The 23520-nt window shown below is 39.9% G+C and overlaps 1 protein-coding gene across 2 annotated transcripts in view; it reads left to right on the forward strand.

The window, feature by feature from the left end:
• Window positions 1-1671: 1671 nt before the first annotated feature.
• LOC5563724 (dopamine receptor 1) overlaps window positions 1672-23520 on the forward strand; it is a 373859-nt gene continuing 352010 nt past the window's right edge. The window contains exon 1 of one of the 2 annotated variants that reach the window (XM_021837519.1): window positions 1672-1901. In XM_021837519.1, coding sequence (XP_021693211.1) covers window positions 1890-1901 — 12 coding nt within the window. In that variant the 5' untranslated portion in view covers window positions 1672-1889. The remainder of the gene's footprint in view (window positions 1902-23520) is intronic. The other variant, XM_021837518.1, reaches the window with a different exon arrangement.

The raw sequence follows: 23520 nt of genomic DNA on the forward strand, positions 1-23520 counted from the left end.
ACTGCCCTAACCAATCACTAGAATCTTGAATTGCTGCTCAAAAAAGGTGCTCTTATCAAAATCGTCGTTTCCATTCTACCGAACGGGATGTGCCATTTACCGGAGCCAATTGGTCCAGCGCTGCAGGCATCCATCTGCGAGGAATTGGCCGAACGACAAACAGAATCGGCTATCATTACGAAATAACGCCGGCTCTTATTCGTCGACCGTATCGTCCGATAGGTGGTTGTTAAGCTCTCCAGGGGTGATCATCCCAGGACAGACATGACAAATCTCTCACGTGTCAAAACGTCCTCTTGACCGACGGTGTGTTTTTGTCGCATCTTTTCCTGCTGTCATCCTGCTGGGATATTAGAACGCCACGGAACGGACAAGTAGGTAGGAGGTACCATTCAATGGCCTGAGTAGGGATAGCAAACCCACCTTTCGCCTGTTGAATTGCAACTGATAACCTCGTTATCCAATTGAATCCGACTGGTGCACTATGAGCTATTTGGCAAATCAAAGTGGCCAAAAGTCATTTTTCAAAATTCGGTTATATTAGTTTTGCAACTTCTTCTTCTTGACATTAACGTCCTCACTGGAACAGAGCCTGCTTCTCGGCTTAGTGTTCTTATGAGCACTTCCACAGTTATTAACTGGGAGCTTTCTTTGCCAAAATTGCCATTTTCGCATTCGTATATCGTGTGGCAGGTGCGATGATACTCTATGCCCAGGGAAGTCAAGGAATTTTCCATTACGAAAAGATCTTGGACCGACCGGGAATCGAACCCAGACACCTTCTGCATGGCTGTGCTTTGTAGCCGCGAACTCTAACCGCTCGGCTAAGGGAGATATTTATGTAAATAAAAATGGAATAGTGTTTGTAGTGGTGTGTATACGGATGAACAGACTTATATGATTCTTTCACGGTTACATTTGTCCAGTATTCCCACGTGTTTGTGTGAATAAAAGGTTTAAGAAAGCCTCCGGAATAGTGTGTGAAAATGAGAGAAAACTTATCGGTTATTTACAGAAGATTTCATGCCGTTTTTGACAGTCTACTTGATGGCAGGGTGAAGTTTTTCGAGACAACTAGTTTTAAATATTTAAATAGTTTTATGTGATAGGAGACCCAGATAGTCGTAGTGGTAAACACGTAGCTATTTAGGCAAGACCAAGCTGAGGGGGTTTGATTCACACTGGTCAAGGATCTTTGAAGTTTGGAAATTTATCGATTAAAATAATGCTCTAGGACGCGTTCTCAGAGCCCAAGTAAGCACTAGCTCGCAAATTCGCTGTTTGGGCTTATAGGGCTACTATACGGCCAATTTAAGGTATTCAGCATGTTGGTGTTTTAAAAGTGCCATTTCATTACTTGGTAGCGCTAGCGGTTTTGACCAACCATAGTAGGTTCCTTCCCCATAGTGTTGCGGGGCTGAACGGAGCGGAATTGATGGAGCACAATCCACTTATCCAATTGAAATATGTTTCTGCAATAGGAACAGCAGAAGCAGAAGGCAGCATGAATGACATAGCTACGTGTGAATTGATAAGATCGGATTCTCAAGCGGCGTGGTGTCTAGGTGCAAGCGAATATGTACGAAGATCTTCTCCGGCCACATCCATCCAGCGGGGGCCTTTTCGATGCCACAGGTTTGACCCAGATGTAACGCGGTGCCGTGTGCTAGTTTTGTACAATCGGTGGCAAGATAAGCGTCGGGACGACTCGCGGAAGTGTTCGCTTGTTTTTTGCTTCGTTATTCATACACGTTGGTGTGAGGACTTGTGACGGTTAATTGAAAGTGGCGTTATGCTAGTTCCTTTTTTTATAGACTGGTGTAGGTGAGAAAAGTGATTCATGCATGTGATAACGAAGTGACGATGAAACGACATTTAATGGACGTGATATGAATTATCTGGTAGGTTATTCAATTTCGCCGTTGATTGCTTTTTTTTCTGATTCAGTGTGTGATTTTCATATCGATCGTGTGGAGAACAATTTTCTATTGTATGACATTGAAATTTATGTGACCATGTTCAATTATTCTAAGTTTATTACTGAATAACTTCATAAACGAAGCTATTAGAAACTTTTTCTACTTTATTAGAATCTTTTGAACTCTTGTTTGAGTTTCCTCTGGAATCTACTCTCAGATTCCTGTGGAATCTATCCTCAGATTCCTCTGGAGTCTGGGTTCAGATACCGGAGGAACATGTCCTCAGATTCCTGTGGATCCTCAGATTCCTCTGGAATTTATCTTCAGATTCCTGTGGAACATGTCTTCAGATTCCTATGGGATCCTTAGATTCCACTATGAGTTGGCTCCATATATGTTTTTTTTTGTTTTTCCGTATATTTTGATAGTATTCTAGTAAGTTTAGCATAACATTAGTCGTATTTATGTATTTTCATCGCATCCGGAAGGGATACACACTTAAATTATTTTACGGATTCCTATGAAATCGCAACAGCTGAACAGTTCGGTAAAATAAATTAACGGAGTACGGTAAATTTTTAAAGTATTCGGTAAAAATCACCGGAATCCGCCAAATTCCGACGAAATTACGGTATTTTATTTCACCGAACTGTTAAGCTGTTGAGATTACGGTGAAATTCACCGATTTCCGGTAAAATGAGCTCAGTGTGTAACTATTATTCAATCCAGTAATAAGCTACGTACCGTTTCGATTCATATTACGAACACTCATGGCCCCACTGAAGTATAATTAATCAGAAAGCATACAACATAAGTCATTCTGTATGATACCTTCGCGTTATCGAGCCTTCAAAAAATTTAGCTTTCGAATGGTGGATGAAGATTTTGATTCCGCTACATGAATCATTTTAAATAAATATAAATGCGGAAACTTCTCCTGGTTCTTATTCCGGACGCATTCTCACGTTTGTTCCGTATTCCGGACACTTTGATTCAAATTCCGGACAGCAGCCGAAAATACCGAACCGACAGTTGATGTGTGTTTTCACTGTCTGTTGCTGCTGTAAGTTTCGCATCAAACATGGTACGTAATGGCAACCAGACCCACACGTATAAATGTTGGCTGTATTAAAACAGTCACTGCCTAACGAACTCAGCTGACAGCATTCGTGATTACGTCGTATCGAGCCGAATGGGCTGTTTCACATTACAGTCAGCAAAGGGCTGTAATGCACCCCACAGACGCTCAGACGGTTTGACCAACATTGACTCCGCCCCCAAGTTAGTCAAACCGACTTATGTTGATACAACCGTTTGACCGACTGTCAAGGTTGGTTGCAGCAACACGATATTTCTTCGCATGTTTTTAGACTTGCCGAGGGTCTAGTAAATATGTGATTTTTATTTTTTCAAATTCTGTGGCTGTGAGGGAGAATCTTTTCGCGATTTTCTGGCAATAATCGCAGTAAGGAAGAGAAGAACTTTCAAAATTTAAGTACCGGAAGATATAAATATTTAAGAGGAATTCCAGTTATAATTCGTACGAAATATTCCGGAAAAACTCAGAAATCATGACGGGTCTCTTTCGGGAAATATTCTGAGCAGTCATCGATATGGGAATGGCCAAGGGATTTTTTTGACGTTGGATAACGTCTTACGGCAACATACTGGGGTACAATTTCGAAAAACGAAAAATCGCTCGCGTCACGAAAAGTGGTTAGATTTTGACTGTTAATAACTTACTAATGCCCGGATAGATTTTCTAGATTCTTGCACCAATCGATTGGAAATCTTTCTACGAATCTACTCCAACAATGAAAACTATTGATTCTCATGGCTAAACTATTGGAAAATTGAGAAATATCGAAGCATGTCTTATTTTTCAAAGAAAAGCACATTTTTCCTGTGTATTCCTGACACAGACATCATTGAGAGATATCTTAGCCACTTTCGTCATTCGAAGGGAAACGCCCCTTTTGATCTTCTTCTTACTTCTCTTTATTATCTCGTGTTCAGTCAAAGCCAATCAAATTCCACTTCTCGCGCACGCGCACGACCGCATTTTAATTCAATCGTCTTCGGTAATCTTTTGGTGTGTTTCTGTCTAAGAATGGAATGAAAACCCAGTTCGATCGATTGTGACTACCACCAACCGTCCTTATCAGGACGACAATTTAATTTTGAAAGAGAGTTATGAGAATTTTACACCGTGAAGAGCGACATTACTGGTGAATGGATGTGATGGATTCATATTTCGGTCAGTCATTTGCCACATGCATGCCAAAGCAATCAGTATAAACTTGTCGAATTGAAAGCTAAAACTTATCAGCAACAGCTTTGTTGATGATGTGATTTGGTAAGAAATTGTCGATCGAAACCAAATAAGCGCATAGAGAAAACTGCAATAATGCTACCGCCGCCCGACGGGAACCTAGGTAAAACTTTGTTTGCCGTTGGAAAACTAATCATCCGAAATTTAAATTGGCAATTAAATAAATTGGCAATTAAATAAATTCACCACCAGCGAGTGACCAATCGATTAAGTTTTCAGCTTAAACGTGTGTTTGGTTCTCCAGATCCATGCTCTTGAAAATTTGAGGTTTGGCTTCGATTCTTCTTCACCTTAATGATTGTAAATTATTGATGCTGGTTTTCTTGTCCACACACTAAGGGTTAGTTACGAATTTTGATAATAACTCAGCAGCGGAACATTCGGTAAACAAAATTTGTAGATATTGTTGGAATTTTACTGATTTTGGTAGAATGTTTACCGCAAATCACTAAAAATTTCACCAAAACTATTATTTTTGATTCACCGACAGTTCTGTTGCTGTGACTATTGCCAATAATGTTGCGTGAAATATTTTCGAAACTCTTTCAAAATTAAATTGTCGTCCTGAAAAGGACGGTCGGGTGAGGATATCGTCGATCGCCATTTCATGCTCAGGTTTTGTGAATTCAGTGGTAGTTTTGCTGTCGGTGATGGGGACGATTTAGCCTCCAAATCTGTACAGCGTATGGCCCTGCCACTTCAGAGCGTAGCCGACAGAATTCTGGATGACTTCAGCACACCGCGGGTTTCCTCGTAGATGAGACCGGAGGTACGATTGACGTCGCCACGGCGAGCCAGACGGCGGATGGCGGGCTTGGTGATGATGCAATGGATGTTGTCACGCTTGGCGCTTCCTTTTCCGAGGCCGGTCTAACTTCGGCAACGATTGTAACAAAACTGATGCTCGGCCGCCGGCTCGGCTGCTTTTATGCGGTACGCGATGGATGAATTCTTCTTGCTCGCTCGCTGTTCACTGTTCGTCTCGCTCGCTCGCAAGAGAAGGTCATAAAAGGGACCGGCAGCCGCGCAAATTCAATCATTCGTTTGTTTCAATCCGTCCAGAGAACACTACTACGACGATGGCTGGAAAGCAGCCCCTCGCAAGCAGCCGGTCACGAAAGTCGCTCGCAAGAGCGCCCCAGCCACCGGAGTAGTCAAGAAGCCGTATCGCTATCGGCCAGGAACGGTCGCTCTGCGTGAGATCCGTCGCTACCAGAATTCTACGGAGCTGCTGATCGACAAGTTGTATTTCCAGCGCCTGGTCCGTGAAATCGCTCAGGACTTCAAGACCGATCTACGATTACACAGCTTGGCGTCATGGCCCAGCAGGAAGCGAGCGAGGCCTATCTTTGAGGGTACTAACATGTGCGCGATCCACGCCAAGCGTGTCACCATCATGCCGAAGGCCTTCTAGCTGGCTCGTCGTATCCGTGGCGAACGAGTTTAAATTGAATTAGGACGCAATTTCAAGCAAAACGGCCCTTTTCAGAGCCACAACAATGTATTCCATGTAAAAGAGTTACGGCTTAAGATATTTTTTCTTGAAAATGTGAGGTTTGGCTTCGATTCATCTTCACCTTAAGCTGCTGCAAATCCAGTGTCCGGTTTGTGAAATCGCTGGCTACGAGATGGCTGAAGAAAATCAGCTCAAGCCGCTTGTTCAAGCGCCCATCATCATCGCCACCGCAAATCTTATCGGGCGAGGAGGATTTCAACCTGTTCGCTGGCAAAATGTGTCCGCGTTACTCGATTCTCACAGTTCAATCGGCCCTTTTCAGTGCCAACAAATGTGTCCTAAAGAGTTATTTGTGTAATATTTGCTAATGTGTTTACCATATTCTTACATTTATTCATCTCGTAGTATCCTACAATATCTGATTAGTTATGAATAATTGACAAAACGACAAATCGAGAATGTTTCCGAGTCGTGCTGTCGGAATGCAATAAATATATTTTCTATTGTTAAGGAATGATTCAAATATTACATAACCCAAAATGTGCCAGTTCTAGACCCCCTCCTTCCCCACGTAACAACTTTTGTATGGAAGATTTAAATTGTGTATAAGGGCTGTAACACTATGGAAGACCCTCTCCCTCCCCCTGTGACGGAACGATATATTTGAACGATAAGGCCTGATGTCGTCACTGCGTTCGCATGTTTTCCAATCTCCGTTGTGATGCGCCGTCATTGCCAAAGCCAAGATAAAATTTTCCTCAGTATCGCCAGATGCAATTTCTTCTTAGCAGACGCAAAAGTTATCTTCTTTTTTTGACGTTGGATAACGTCTTACGGCAACATATGGGGGTACAATTCAGAAAAACGAAAAATTGAGCATGTAACGAAAAATGGTCAGGTTTTGACCGCTAATAACTCAGTCATTTATCGATAGATTTTCAATATTTATCCATGAATCGATTGGAAATTTATCTACGCGTCGATTCAAATGGAGGACACTATTGATTATTAGCAACAAACTATTGAAATATCGTAAAACGTTGACCCCTTTCTTATCTAACCAATCACGTTCAAGCACATTTTTCGGTTCCGCTTCCCACTATAAAAGCGCACCGCACCCTGCTTCTTCACTCATTCTTCTTTTTGCCGTCAGACTGTGAACACGGTCGGCGAGCAAATTTTGAGAGTCATTCGCGTCCTCAGTTCAGTTTTCAATAGGACGCGAATACAACACGCATTAGAACCGAAGAACCACGCATTTCGGAGCCGCAACAACTGAAGTCGCTCATTTGAGTGCACCAGCCAGCATAATCGTTTTCGGCCAGAAATCGTCGCTACCAGCCAGTGCTCCGCTGTCATTGTCATGCGTGAGGCTAGCGCGGTCATTCTGGTTCATTAGATCGAGCGGCACAGCCGTCACCGTCCGTGTAATATTCCCTAATTTGTACGAAACCAGTGCGCCGTCAAAATGTGTCCGTGTTACGTAAATTCAACAACTCAATCGGCCTTTTTGAGAGCCAACAAATGTGTTTTAAAGAGTTATTTGTATAATATTCCCTAATGTGTTTACCACATACTTGCTATAATCTCTTAATTCATCTCATTCCATCATACAATAATTGATTTATTACGAATAATTGACAATACGGCAATTTGGAGCTGTTTCCGAGGATGCTGCTGCAGTGCCGTCGGGTTGCAATAACAGCATAATGCTAATCTGTACATCCCTTACCTAGACATCAGTTTCATATAGCCTATTTCCCAGATAAGAAAACGAAGAATATGAAAGGAGGAGCATCATCTGCTATTCTAAGGGTATAAAGCATCCCTCCTTCGTTAAATCTGGTTTCATTCTGTTTTCGCTTTCGAGCTGGTAAGAGCTCCTCCAAACCTACTCAGCTCCTCGCCACCAGAGGCAAGCTGTTGTACGAGATGGCTGAAGACAATCGACCAAAGCCGCTTGTTGAAGCGCACATCGTCATCCGCACCGCAAATCTCATCGGGCGAGGAGGATTGAAACCAGTGCGCCGTCAAAATGTGTCCGTGTTACGCAAATTCAACAATTCAATCGGCCCTTTTCAGAGCCAACAAATGTGTTTTAAAGAGTTGATTGTGTAATATTCCCTTACTTGTTCGAGATGGCTGAATAAAATCGATGAAAGCCGCTTGTTGAAGCGCACATCGTCATCCGCACCGCAAATCTCATCAGGCGAGGAGGATTGAAACCAGTGCGCCGTCAAAATGTGTCCGTGTTACGCAAATTCAACAACTCAATCGGCCCTTTTGAGAGCCAACAAATGTGTTTTAAAGAGTTATTTGTATAATATTCCCTAATGTGTTTACCACATACTTGCTATAATCTCTTAATTCATCTCATTCCATCATACAATAATTGATTAATTACGAATAATTGACAATACGGCAATTTGAGGCTGTTTCCGAGGACGCAGCGTAGTTAACGTCATGCAATCGGGTCTTGTACACAGCCCCCTCTGATTTTTGTATAGAAATAAAAATAAATTAAAATATAAATTGTATGGCGCGTGAGAAATCTGAAACCCGCTCCCCCCATGAACCTTTATGTAATAAATGGATGGCCCCTAAGGATATTATTTCCATCTATTAAATGTAAGGACTAAAGAATATGATTATCTCTGGGATTATTCATAAGGAACGGTCGCATTTCCCAAGTGATCCATTTCATTCATAATTTTCTTGTCAATTATCACAGTCATGATCATTGATTAGTTGCGAGTTTGGTGATGCATTCCCTATTACGGACATCATTTTCATACTACAAACAGATCACCCAAAACTCTTTCTCTGTTTATTTGGAGAGCAAAAGTTACCGCCCATGCTTCTTCTTCCATCGACCGGTTCTATCGGTGTTGAAGTGTTAACCGAACCAACCAAATAATAACACTCAATATCCATAATAGATCAGAACTGACATGTAACAAATAGTTTGAAAATTGTTAAGATTTTTAGATTTCTAGGTAAATCTTTCATAAGTTCGTGACGGTCCTAAATCAGTAAATAGAAGAAGCTAACGTTATCCAACGTCAACTTGGCGGTCGTATCTCGGAAACAACCTCTTACTTTTTTTCAAACATTCTATCCAGAATCTTTTAGTCGTTTCATCTAGTAATTCTGCTTTGAAGTTTTTCCAGGAATCCATAAGCTATACTAAGGATTCCACCAAAAGCTCTTCCTGGGATTCTACCACGAATTTTATCAATAAGTCCATTAGAAATTTATCCACAGATTCAACCAGAAATTTCTCCGGAAAACATTCTTCAGGCATACCTTCAGGTGGAATTTTTCCAAGGATTCCTTTAGAGGTTCCTCTACAAATTATTGTAGATTTCAACCACTGATTCCTTCTAAGATCTGTCCAATTCTTTCAAAGATTTCTTCAGAAATTTCTCTAGAAATGAGTTCCAAGGATTCCATCACGCGTTACCCAGGAATCGCATCACGAATTCTTTCAGATACTTCTCAAGGGATTTCTCAAAAAAAAAATCATCACTAGAAATTCCCCCAAGGATTTCACCAGGACTTTTTAAGGGTTTGCTCCTCAAATTTCTCAAGGAGTTACATCAGAAAATCCACCAGGAATTTCTTCAGCGATTCTTTCTAGCAATTTTTCAACAGATTTCTCCAGGGATCTATACAAATACTTTCCAAGGGATTTCTCCAGTGGTTAATCCAATGCTTCCTTCAAGAATACCACCAAAAAATCCTCCAAAGATTCATTTAAGAATTCTTCCAGCGAATCTTCAAGCATTCCTATACAGATACTACTCACAATTTATCCAAGGGTTAATCAAGTTCCTCCAGGGATTCCACCAACAATTTCTCCAAGAATTTCATTAGAAAGCCTTCAAAGATTTCAAGAGAAATACTGCAAAAAAATTCATCAAAACTTGATCAGCAGGAATTCCTTTAGAGATTCCACTTGTTCCACTTCGGTATTCCTCTAGAGAGAATCTTCAATAAATTCTCTTATATACTCCACTTCTTTTATAAACTCAGAAATGAAAAAAAAATCTTTTAGGTCTACTTTAGGGATTTATCCTGAGGCATTTAGAGAAATGTGTTGTTTGAAACTCTGAGTAAATATCAGTTAACTCATTGGACGAATTTATGATAATCCTGAAGCACAATCCTAGTAACGCTTTTGAAGTATTTTATGGTTGAACTTCTGGCGAAACTGTGGTAGATTTATCTGGTGGTAATTCTAGCGAAAGTCTGGTGATATTCCCAGTGTTAACGCTAGAAGAACTCCTTGTGAAATTCCTTTAAAAACTTCTCTCGCGAAAAAAATACAGGTGATATAATTAGGGAAAATACTGTTGAAGTATCTGAAGGAATTACTAGTGGAATCTTAAAAGGAAATTGTGGTCAAATCGCATAGGAGATTCGTTATTGTATAATTGGAGTTCATCTTGGTGGCATCCACGAAGGAACCTCCCAGAGGAATCCCTGAAGGAATTCCTGTTTTGAATCCCAGGAGGAATTCCTGATGGAGTCACTGGATGATATACTGGTAGATTCCCAAATTAACAGGTAAAACTTTTATAATAAATTTCTGGTAATATCGCTGGAGGGCTCCTGAAAACCCTCAAGAATTCCTGGAGTTATTCCACGAGAAATTCCTTTAAAAATCCGGGGAAATCTCTTGACTAATTCTGGGAAAAATCCCTTAAGGAATTCCAGGAAAACTACCTTGAAGAGTTCTTGGATGAATCTCTAGGAGTATTCTCTAGAAGTTCGGGTAGTATCTCCTAATAAATTTCGAAAAGAATTCAAAATAAATTAACCCAGAATAATTCTAGAGAGATTCCTGAAGGAACCTTTAGAAGAATTCCTGATAGAATCCCTGACAGAACTTGTGATGGAATCCCAGGAGGATTTATAATAAAGTCTTAGAAGTTTTTCTAATGGAATCTATGAGAGAACTTCCGATGGAATCCCTGCAGAAATTTCCAATGAAATCTATTGAAGAACTCCTTCAGATGGAATCCTTGGAAAAATTTGTGATGTAATCCCTGGAGTAATTCCTGTTAGAATTATTAGAGAAACTCTTGATAGAGTTCCTGTAGAAATTCCAGGTGGAATCTCTGAAGGACTCCTAATGGAAACCCTAGAGGAACTCCTGATAAAGTCCTTAGAAGAACTCCTTATGGAATCCCTTGGGAACTCGTGATGAAATGCCAAATACGACTTCTGTTATTTTGCCCTGTAGGAATTCCTAATTGAATCCCTATTGGAACTCCTGATAAAATCCTTAGAAGAACTCCTGATGGAAATCCTTGGGAACTCCTATTGAAAGACTCAGGGGAACTCTTGATAGAATCCCAGAAGGAATTCCAGGTGGAATGTCTATAGAAAATGCTTATGAAGGAAATCTTCTTGAAATCCCCAGAAGAACTCCTGATGTTCCCAGAAGAGATCCTGATGCTATCCTTAGAAGAAACTTCTGATGTAATCCCTCGAGGATCCAGGTGAAATCTCTGAAGAAACTTCTGATACAATCTCTAGAGGAACTCCTGATGGAATCTCTAAGGGAGCTCCTGTTAAAATTTCTGAAGAATTTAATGATGATTACTGGAATTACTATAGGAACTCCTGATGAAATCCCTAGAGGAATTCTTGATAAAATTCCTGATGGAACTCCTGATAGAATGCCTAGAGAAATTTCTTATGATATCTCTAGAAGATCTTGATGGAATTCTTAAGTGACCTCCTGATTTAAACTCTGGAGGAAGTCCTAATAGAATCTCGGAAGAAATGCTAGCTGGAATCTCTGAAGGAACTCTTGGTGGAATTTCTGGAGAAACTCCTGATGAAATTCTCAGAAGAACTCTAATGGTAGCCCTAAAGGTACTTCTAATAGAATCCCTAATGGAATTCCTGATAGAATCCCTGGAGGAACTCCTAATGGAATCCTTGGAGGAATATAAAAATATTGTTGGAGGATATGTAGAGGAACTCCTGATAGAATCTCTTGAGGAACTTCGGGTGAAATCTCAGAAGAAACTCTTTATGGCATCCCTGGAGGAACTCTTGATGAAATCCTTTGAGGAAATCCTAAATATATTGTTGAAGAAGTTCCTGATGGAATCAATGGAGGAATTTCTGATGAAATTCATAGAATAACTAGTTATGGAATCTCTAGAAAACCACCTGATAGAATCTCTGGAAGGAACTGCTGATGGAATCGCTAGAGAAACTTCTAATGGAATTGCTGCTTCTAATGCTCCTGATGGAATCCCTGGAGAAGTTCCAGTTGCTATCGCTGAAGGAACTCCTGATGGAATCGCTGGAGGAATTTCTGATGGAACTCCTGTAAGAATCCCTAGAAGAATTTCTTATGATATCCCTAGAAGGAGTCCTGATGAAATTCCTCAAGGAATTCCTGATATGATCTCTGGAGGAAATCCTGATTGAATCTTTGGAGGCAATTCAGGTGGAATCTCTGAAAGAACTCTGGAGAAACTCCTGATGCAATCCCCATAAGAACTCTAATGGAAGCCCTAAGGTATTCCAGATAGTATCCCTATAGGAACTCCTGATGGAATCCTTGGAAGAACTCCTATCTATAGATATTCTTGAAAGAACTCCCAATCATTGATGGGACTCCTGATAAAATCCCTGGAAGAATTCCTGATATGTTTCCGGATAGAACTCCTGATAGAATCCCTAGAGGAACTCCTGATATTTATAGAAGAAACATTGATGGGATTCCTCGAGGAACATCTGATTTAATCTCTTGAAGAATTCCGAGTGAAATTTCAGAATCCCTGGAGGATCAAAACGCATTTTGACTTTCCCCTCCTGATGAAATCTCCAGAAGCTCTAAAGGTACTCCCGATAGAATCACTACAGGAGCTCCTGATGAAATCCCTGGGAGAACTCCTGAAGGAATCCTTGGAATAATTTGTAAAGATATTCTTGAAGGAACTCTGGATGGAGTCATTGGAGGAATTTCTGTCAAAATCCCGAGAAGAACTCCTGATGGAATCCCTAGAGCAACGACGAACAGAGTCTATGGAGGAATTCCAGATGGAATCTCCGAAATATTTCCTGATAGAATCCCAGGAGAAACTTCTGATCAAATCCCTAGTAGAGTTCCAGCTGCAATCCCTGAAAGAACACCTGATCGAATCTCTTAAGGATTTCCAGATGGAATCCCTAAAGAATTCCTGATGGAATCTCTAGACGAACATCTGATGAAACCCCCAGAAGAATTCTTGATGGAACTCCTAGAGGAACTTCCGATGGAATCCCTAGAGCTAGTCCTGATAAAAACCCTGATGGAACTGCTGAATGAAACCTTTGTGATATTTATGATTGAATCTTTAGAAGTTCTCCTGATGGAATGCCTGGGTGAAATCGTGTTTAATTCCCTAGAGTAACTCCTGATTCTACAGGCCTTCCTTAGCCAAGTGATCAGAGTCCGCGGCTACAAAGCAAAACCTTGCTGAAGGTTTCTGGTTTAAATTTCAGGTCGGTCCAGGATCTTTTCGTAATGGAAATTTCCTTGACTTCCCTGGGCATAGAGTATCATCGTACCTGCCACACGATATATGAATGCGAAAATGGCAAGTTTGGCAAAGAAAGCTCTAAGTTAAAAACTGTGGAAATGCCCATTGAACTCTAAGCTGAGAAGCAGGCTCTGTCCAAGTGAGGACGTAACGCCAAGAAGAAGAAAAAGAACTCCTGTTTCCCAGAGGAATCACTGATGAAATCCCTGTAGGAACTCCTGATAGAATCCCATGAGGAATTCCAGGTGAACTTTCGGAAGGAATTTATAAAGGAATTCTTACAGGAATTTGTTGTTAAATCACTGGACAAAATGTTGATTAAATTTCTGGAAGAACACCTGGTGAAAACATTAAGCAGTTTTGGAAGAATTCCTAAAGATATAGACCAGAGGATTACTTGGAGAAATTCCATCATTCCTGATGGAATCGCTGTAGTACAAATCCAGGTACAATCCATGGATGGATTTTTTGAACCACAGGTGAAACTGCTGATGGATTCACTGAAGATATTGCTGGAGAAATTGGTTGAGGAATAATTGACGAATTCTTGGTGAATTTGCTAAAGATAACGGTTAGAGATATTTTTTTTTCTTTCTTTATTATTGAGACTTTCAGCCCTAGGCTGGTTCATCTCATGGTTAGAGATAGTTGGAAACGATAGTGAAATATATAGAACCAACTCAAGAGCGTGCATTTGATAGATCACTATGGCACCGACGCTGCGTAAATTCACACATTTTGACTTTCCACCCATCTGCATCGGTAGTTCATGGGACGTCGAAGCTTCAATTTGACATGATGACGTCGATGTTCGTGCAACATCCCTACAGACGGTACGATCGGTTCGTCAAACATTTGGCTCCGCCCACCGGTGGTTTGAGCAAAATCAAACTCGTTTGCTTCAAGTTCCACTTTTTTCTAATCTATTGGCTATACTGCCTATTTTTAGGATCGGAGCAATGTGATCTGTTTCGCGATCCGTTAAAAATGGGTGATTCAAATTCTCGCCACCCATGGCGTTACGATCGGCTAACAGTGCTCGAATTCAAATATCGTCTATTATTTACATGTTTTTTCTTACTCTCAGCTTTATCGTAGTCCAAGAAGAAGTAAATCCAACGCATTTCCAAGTTGAAATGTTTATACATATTCTACTCTCTTGTAACATTGTTACACATTTTACACATAAGATTACTATATTGTACATAATTGACGGATTTCACGCCAACTCGACAAAGGGATTGGCAGCACCCCTTCAGAATTCAATGAAACTTTCTGGGTATGAAGACTATGTGAAACTAAGATACTTTACATACTTTGTTTTTTTTTTTTGAAAATCGATCTAGACTAACATTTGGAAAGGGTCAAAGTTTTTTTTTACTTTTTTTATAAACCCGTATAACTCGAAAACGGTAAGACCTACAAAAAAGTGTTGTATGGGGGACTGTCGTGAAATTTCCTGACGTTTTAGAGAAAAATATTGAAAAAATAAAAACACATTTTCTACACTGAACAAAAATATTCAAAACTTTAAAGTCGACTTAAAAAAAAGGCCATTTCAGATTTTGATCATCCTTAAGGTGAAGATGAATCGAAGCCAAAGTTCAAATTTTCAAGAGCACGGATCTGAAGAACCAAACATCCGTTTGAGTTGAAAACCTAATCGATTGGTCACCACCAGCTAGTAACCAATCGATTAAGTTTTCAGCTTGAACGGAAGTTCGGTTTTCCAGATCTCTTGAAAATTTGAACTTTGGCTTCGATTCATCTTCACCTTTAGCAAAAAGTTTCGTAATCAAATTTACTAAAAGTCGTCCATACATTGCAAATTGGGCATATCTAAGGGAAAAAAGTTTTTCTAACAACGAATTTTTCAAGTCCAAAACTGATTTTTTTTTCAAAGATTTTGTTCTAAACCGTCAAATATGATCGTGTTTTCAAGTGATGAATGAGTTTGAATCAGAAATAAATTGTATTTTTTATTGAGAATAGTTAAAAAACGGAATTATGCAGTGATTATGTTTTTTAAATGAAGGCAATCTATGGATTTCGCCTCTGCCTATGAGAAAATCAACTCCGTCTAACTTCCGACGGATTTTTATGGTTCGAAAGATTGCAAACATTGAAAAGGAACAACCTGATCCATACCCCATTAAATTTTATTCTAGAAAATACTACTAAACGTAACCTGCGTTACAAGCCAGATGAATAAGATATAATGTTTGTATTGTTATCTACCTAAAATGTCCGTTAACGACCTGAGTTACTCAACAATCACCGCGTGAGTGTATAGAAAGATAGGTATTTAACTTATAATTGTCGTTCTACCTATGCATATAACTATTTAAGCTTGATGTCAATAAAACTCTTTTCATTTTATCTAAGTCATTTGTGAAAAGAAGTTAAAGATGGATCAACAAGATTTATCGCGCATTAAAATTTCGAGATGTTGCGCCGGTATAAACAATCCTAAGTGCAGGCGTAGCCAGTTACGAAACTTGTCACCAACAATGATCGAACACATACGTGCTATGGGATATAGTCATCAGCTTGATGAAACTATGCATATTTGTGAGTCATGTCGCTTAGTGATCAGGCTCCACAGAAGTCCGCCTAAGAAAAAACGACGTTCGGGTGGAGGCGAAGTGAATCAAAATCCACAACCACCAAGCGGTCAGGCCTCCAATGAAATGCTAGGTAAGATAAATTTACTTTGCAGCACATTAAACGACAATGATTGTTTACATTGAACCCATATCAATTATTAATTCGACATTATTGTATATTTCAGAAGCAGTCCCGTCCTGTTCATCTTTTCCATCCGTCCCATCAGCGGATGAATTACTAGGCCCCTACAACGTGGAAAAATTCAACAGTATTATTGAAACTTTGAATTTATCCCCAATCTCGTCGAGAAACATGAGCTTGGACTATCGAATTAAAATGTCAGTGGAGATGACATACTAGGCATGGATGCAATGGACGTCGACAAGGTGGAGGCATTCGAGGAAATCATCAATCAGTTGAAAGAAAAATTCAACTCACCTGGTATTGACAAAAATGACCAGTTGAAAATCTATCTTCGTACCTGCCACACGATATACACATGCAAAAATGGTCATTGGCATAGTAAGCTCTCAGTTAATAACTAAGAAGCAGGCTCTGTCCCAGTGGGGACGTAACGCCAGAAAAGAAGAAGAAGAAGACCAGTTGAAAATATTATCGGTTCTTCCTAAGTCGTGGTCGATCAACAAAATTGTCGAGGAGTTCGAGGCACCATGGTAAGACAAGTGAAACAACTTGTGAATGAACAGGGCATTCTATGTACCACAAGGGCTAGAAGTGGGCATGGAATTAGTGAAACAGATAAACAGGTTGTTATTGATTTCTTCGATAGTGATGATATTAGTAGGCCTATGCCAGGAGCCAATGACTTCGTTTCTGAGTACCGAAATGGTAGTAAAGAACAAGTTCAAAAGCGTCTATTGATGATGTCTCTTAAAGAGGCGTACATGATTTTTGAAGAAAGATGCCAAAATGTAGAAATCTGTTTTACTTTGTTTACTATGTTGAGGCCTAAACATTGAAGGCTTCTCGATAGCACAGGAATTCACAATGTATGTGTGTGCACATACCACGAAAATGTTAAATTAATGCTTAACAGTTTAGGAATTGTCTCTCAGCCAAACGGTATACCAATTCAGAGGATGAACCAAAAATATTCAATTTATTCAGTAAAGCCCAAAAATAAAATAATGTAAATATTCATGTGCAGATACTACGTTTTAGGATATATAGCAATAATAAATATAATGATGCATGATAAAAAAAACCACGACTTTTTTTTATAAGAATAATCTTGACCCTTTCCAGACACCTGTTATGATTGGCTTTGACCAAATAAGAAATAAAATATTATTGTGATATCTTTGTAAATTTGTTGTAAGAAAAACTTTTTTCCCTAAAATATGCCCAATTTGCAATGTATGGACGACTTTTAGTAAATTTAATTACGAAACTTTTTGCTTAAGTATGATCAAAATCTGAAATGGCCGTTTTTTTAAATCGATTTTAAAGTTTTGAATCATTGTTTTTTCGGTGTAGAAAATGTTTTTTTTATTTTTTCAATATTTTTTTCTAAAACTTCAGGAAATTTCACGACAGTCCCCCATACAACACTTTTTTGTAGGTCTTACCGTTTTCGAGTTATACGAGTTAAAAAAGTAAAAAAAAAACTTTGACCCTTTCCAAATGTTAGTCTAGATCGATTTTGAAAAAACAAAGTATGTAAAGTATCTTAGTTTCACATAGTCTTCACACCCAGAAAGTTTCATTGAATTCTGAAGGGGTGCTGCCAATCGCGTGTCGAGTTGGCGTGAAATCCGTCAATTGTGAATACCAACCAAGGGACTGCCAGCACTATACCAACCAACATAATGTTTCCGTAGGCAGCATTACAAGGGTCAAGCCAAAGTTCCAAGCTGACAGCCAACCTCAATGCAGTGTTGCATAGTTTTGAAGCATCACAATCTGACAGTCCCTTGATTCAACGTAATTTGGGTGGTTCGATTTGAAAAGCATTAATAAAATGATTATTTTCAAAACTATGTTCGTTTTGTGAGTAGTCTAGTGAATGCATAGCAAACGATTTGGAGATTCAAAAACATAAGTGTGAAAAAGTTTAAGCGTGACATATCATATTGCACGAAAACCAAAACACGAGAGGCCCCGACTGCATACCGGGTACCCCCGTTGCAACGTATACCGTACACCCCCGTTTATTTGAACGGTACCTCATGCAAACCATCAGGGATCATTTTTAATTTGAATATCTAGTCACCCTAGAAACGTGTTTCTGGTTACCTTTTTCACTGTTTTGTTCTGATTCTGCGATCCGTTCCACAGAGTTGCATTCCACTTTACTCCGTTCCATGAGTTAAATGACGTTTGAACCATTTTTAATCTGAACGATGTGCAAATTAGCGGGGTACAGATTAAAAAGTGTTCAAATTAAATGTGGTCAAACCAACGAGGGTACATTTGTTTTTGACTAACATGTTTCATGGCATAACGGAGTAAAGCTATCGGACGCGATTAGATATTCAGCAAAGTAGGGGAACTTACGTATTCTCGGCAGTAATATGCTCGGACATACGCACACAAACTACGTGTCTGTATGTTTACATTTATGCGTTGCTCAATCCTCTATCGATTCACACCGACAGACTTGTCAAAATGCTTTTGGAAACATTTTTACAACACTGCGAACATCTCTTGTCAGTGTGACTATTGTCGGCAGCCTCATTCTATTCGGCAACTTTCCCATAAGAACTGCTGGTGAATCTCTTCGGCAGCTCCAAATCAGTCGCATTTTGAGGCGTGTTCATTTTCATTGATGACATCTCTGGCGTTATTGTTTGTTCAGTCTCGGAAATCTCGTCAGTGGACCAAAGAATCATCAGAATGTTTCATTGACGTGTTTTGATAGAATAATACTGTGAATTTGGCGTTTGAAATTTTGTTGCCGATAATAGTCGAATGGTGTCGAAGCCGTAAGTCTCCCTAGTTAGTTTTATTTATTTATTGGTTATTGGTTATGCGTTATTCACAATACAGCCTAAATGATTTTGTGGGTCGCCTCAGAAGAAGGCGCGGGCCTTAAAATTATGAATTGCATTGGAAACAGGACTCCTTATAACTGCGAAATCGTGAATAAAAGTGCACTTATGATGTGCGCAATGCGCCTTACATAAAATATTTATTTGAACATGTTTCAATAGAATCGCAACTTTTTTCAAGGACACACAGTCATTCTTCAGAACTCTTCTCAGGAGAAAGCATTTATAAGATCAAACATGTAGATAAACATTTATTCTAATTGAAATTAAGGATAGTTTCGGACTCTCCTGCAAGACTAGGATACCTCCTTTAATTTTAAGGACCTAAAACGTTCGAAATTTCGCGTTTCTAATGTCGAATTAATTTTTGAACCTAGGTTGGAATTGACGAATCCCGTTCCCGTTCCAAACTCAACCTGATTCAGCTTCTATCGAATTGCAATTAGCTTGACGTTGGTTTGTTTATGTGTTGATCACCAACCCAGTTCCCAAAAACGAATCAGCCATGTTGGGCTGTTCCGCACAAAAGTCGCCTATTCTAAAACACGATACACTTCTGCTGCTATCGGCTACCGATGTCAAACTGAGAGAGAAAATGAGGCGAAATTTTGAAATGCAGTTCAAACTTTTTTGATTTCACCTCAATATTTAGGGTCAAATGATCCAAAATGCCTCTTTAAGGATTTGTGTTGTTTTCTCCTAATGAGATCCACATTTTAACGCCATTCGAAGTCTAACAGTAACTTTACAATATTTGCTAGCTACCATCATGAAAACATTTCCCAAATTTAAGTTTTTTAACGGGTTATAATCCTGTAGAAAAGTTGGTTTCAAAATGGGGGTGGTTCAAAATGACCAAATGGATGGGAATGTCATTTAGTATGGACAACTAGTAGTTAGCAACCATGTTTCTCCATGATTTTGCTTTGTGATATGGAAACGCTTATTCCTTAATGAAATCATCGGAAAACCTTAATGTTTAGCCAAAAATGGGAAAAATATTGAAATTCACCGGAAAATTAAGGAAAAATCTATGAGTTTATGACCAAGGGTTGTGGCAGCAACTCTTGGGTAAACATATTTTAACATCGTTTGGCAAATAACACAAATTGAAACGTTCTAGGAATGATTTAATGAGGTAGGCCATATTACTCCATCAGTGCGTCTTGGACCATGTTCCCCTACATCAATATATTGATGTCAGACGACATCAATATTTATAGGAGTTTCATCAATGGACCTATGCACGAGTTCACTAATTTGACGTCTGAGCGGTGCCGAATTCGCTAGTTTCCATGGTCACATAAATAAAACGGCACTGCTAAAACGACAAATAATGAACTCGTGCATTGGTCCATTCATCAGCATATTGAGGTCGTCTAGGAGCCGCTTATGTTGCGCTACGAAATTTTGTACTTGCAGCACTTTCTTGCGGATTTCTCGCATAACTTGTGATCTTGTGATTGCCCTAAAAGCCATTGGTAACCGAGCAAACGCATGGATTTACACGTCATCCAACAATGCTACGATGAAGAGAAGGTCCTCTTCTATCTACCAGTTGTGATAGTTTTTATCTCGATCCATTCATTCGCTTGAAAACAAGGAGCAACACACTCGGTTACCAATGGCTATTAGGGCGAGATCACAAGTCAAGCGAGATTTGAACCTTTTTTCTCATGCTCATCTAAGTTTTAATCAAATAAGCCTATCCAGATTTTTATGAGCGGTAATGTCCACCAAAAGTAAGTTCACTTTCTGATAGGGATCCAACAGTATGACGTTTGGCTTTGGTCTATGTCCTCAGATTCCTTTGGAATCTGTTTTCAGTGTTTTCAGATTCCTTTGGAATCTGTCCTCAGATTCCTTTGGAATCTGTCCTCAGATTCCTTTGGAATCTGTCCTCAGATTCCTTTGGAATCTGTCCTCAGATTCCTTTGGAATCTGTCCTCAGATTCCTTTGGAATCTGTCCTCAGATTCCTTTGGAATCTGTCCTCAGATTCCTTTGGAATCTGTCCTCAGATTCCTTTGGAATCTGTCCTCAGATTCCTATGGAATCTGTCCTCAGATTCCTATGGAATCTGTCCTCAGATTCCTTTGGAATCTGTCCTCAGATTCCTTTGGAATCTGTCCTCAGATTCCTTTGGAATCTGTCCTCAGATTCCTTTGGAATCTGTCCTAAGATTCCTTTGGAATCTGTCCTAAGATTCCTTTGGAATCTGTCCTCAGATTCCTTTGGAATCGTCCTGTTCTCAGATTCCTTTGGAATCTGTTCTCAGATTCCTTTGGAATCTGTTCTCAGATTCCTTTGGAATCTGTTCTCAGATTCCTTTGGAATCTGTTCTCAGATTCCTTTGAAATCTGTCCTCAGATTCCTTTGGAATCTGTCCTCAGATTCCTTTGGAATCTGTCCTCAGATTCCTTTGGAATCTGTCCTCAGATTCCTTTGGAATCTGTCCTCAGATTCCTTTGGAATCTGTCCTCAGATTCCTTTGGAATCTGTCCTCAGATTCCTTTGGAATCTGTCCTCAGATTCCTTTGGAATCTGTCCTCAGATTCCTTTGGAATCTGTCCTCAGATTCCTTTGGAATCTGTCCTCAGATTCCTTTGGAATCTGTCCTCAGATTCATTTGGAATCTGTCCTCAGATTCCTTTGGAATCTGTCCTCAGATTCCTTTGGAATCTGTCCTCAGATTCCTTTGGAATCTGTCCTCAGATTCCTTTGGAATCTGTCCTCAGATTCCTTTGGAATCTGTCCTCAGATTCCTTTGGAATCTGTCTTCAGATTCCTTTGGAATCTGTTCTCAGATTCCTTTGGAATCTGTCCTCAGATTCCTTTGGAATCTGTTTTCAGTGTTTTCAGATTCCTTTGGAATCTGTCCTCAGATTCCTTTGGAATCTGTCCTCAGATTCCTTTGGAATCTGTCCTCAGATTCCTTTGGAATCTGTCCTCAGATTCCTTTGGAATCTGTCCTCAGATTCCTTTGGAATCTGTCCTCAGATTCCTTTGGAATCTGTCCTCAGATTCCTTTGGAATCTGTCCTAAGATTCCTTTGGAATCTGTCCTAAGATTCCTTTGGAATCTGTCCTCAGATTCCTTTGGAATCGTCCTGTTCTCAGATTCCTTTGGAATCTGTTCTCAGATTCCTTTGGAATCTGTTCTCAGATTCCTTTGGAATCTGTTCTCAGATTCCTTTGGAATCTGTTCTCAGATTCCTTTGAAATCTGTCCTCAGATTCCTTTGGAATCTGTCCTCAGATTCCTTTGGAATCTGTCCTCAGATTCCTTTGGAATCTGTCCTCAGATTCCTTTGGAATCTGTCCTCAGATTCCTTTGGAATCTGTCCTCAGATTCCTTTGGAATCTGTCCTCAGATTCCTTTGGAATCTGTCCTCAGATTCCTTTGGAATCTGTCCTCAGATTCCTTTGGAATCTGTCCTCAGATTCCTTTGGAATCTGTCCTCAGATTCCTTTGGAATCTGTCCTCAGATTCATTTGGAATCTGTCCTCAGATTCCTTTGGAATCTGTCCTCAGATTCCTTTGGAATCTGTCCTCAGATTCCTTTGGAATCTGTCCTCAGATTCCTTTGGAATCTGTCCTCAGATTCCTTTGGAATCTGTCCTCAGATTCCTTTGGAATCTGTCCTCAGATTCCTTTGGAATCTGTCTTCAGATTCCTTTGGAATCTGTTCTCAGATTCCTTTGGAATCTGTCCTCAGATTCCTTTGGAATCTGTTTTCAGTGTTTTCAGATTCCTTTGGAATCTGTCCTCAGATTCCTTTGGAATCTGTCCTCAGATTCCTTTGGAATCTGTCCTCAGATTCCTTTGGAATCTGTCCTCAGATTCCTTTGGAATCTGTCCTCAGATTCCTTTGGAATCTGTCCTCAGATTCCTTTGGAATCTGTCCTCAGATTCCTCTGAAGTCTGTCCCCAGATTCCTCTGGAATCTATCCTCAGATTCCTCTGGAATCTATCCTCAGATTCCTCTGGAATCTACCCTGAGATTCCTCTGGAAATCTGCCCTCAGATTCCTTGAATTCACCACTCTCCATAAGAAATCAACGCAGACCAAAGAGGGAAATGAGGAGGAACTGATGTTGCATTAGAACTGGCGCACAGTAGACCGGATATACCCCTGCATATACATCAGTTTATGTGGGAAGGATTTTTTTATGACAGTCAGGCTTGCTTTTGGTTACAAGTACAAGGACGGGCCTGGGATTGAATCCGTGACCTTCTGACCTATTTAAACCACCAACCCCATCAACTTCCTTAAACGAGGTTTTAGTGTACTGACAAAGCACAAGAGTGATTTACCGTTCGAGTAATTTTATGATTTGGTAAAACACGATGTCGATGCTGATTGAACACTCAATCAACTTTACTGAGTAAACAAAACTGATTTCATCTCGCACTATTTCTTGCAAGGAACAGCCACTACAACTCATATGAAGAGCAACCGGAAGGAAAGTCGGAAAAACGTCCCCAGACGCCCCAAGTGCAGTGCCAATCGATTTTGTCAGGATCATCAATCAGAGTTGATGGATATTGAGAAGAAGGCGGGTCCGACAACAGACAAGTGAACACACAGGGGTGGAAATGGTTTGCGTGATGCGTTATTTCTACAAAGTAGATTAGGCTTAGCAT

This window comes from Aedes aegypti, chromosome 1 (assembly GCF_002204515.2).
Source record: "Aedes aegypti strain LVP_AGWG chromosome 1, AaegL5.0 Primary Assembly, whole genome shotgun sequence".
Taxonomy (NCBI): Eukaryota; Metazoa; Arthropoda; class Insecta; order Diptera; family Culicidae; genus Aedes; species Aedes aegypti.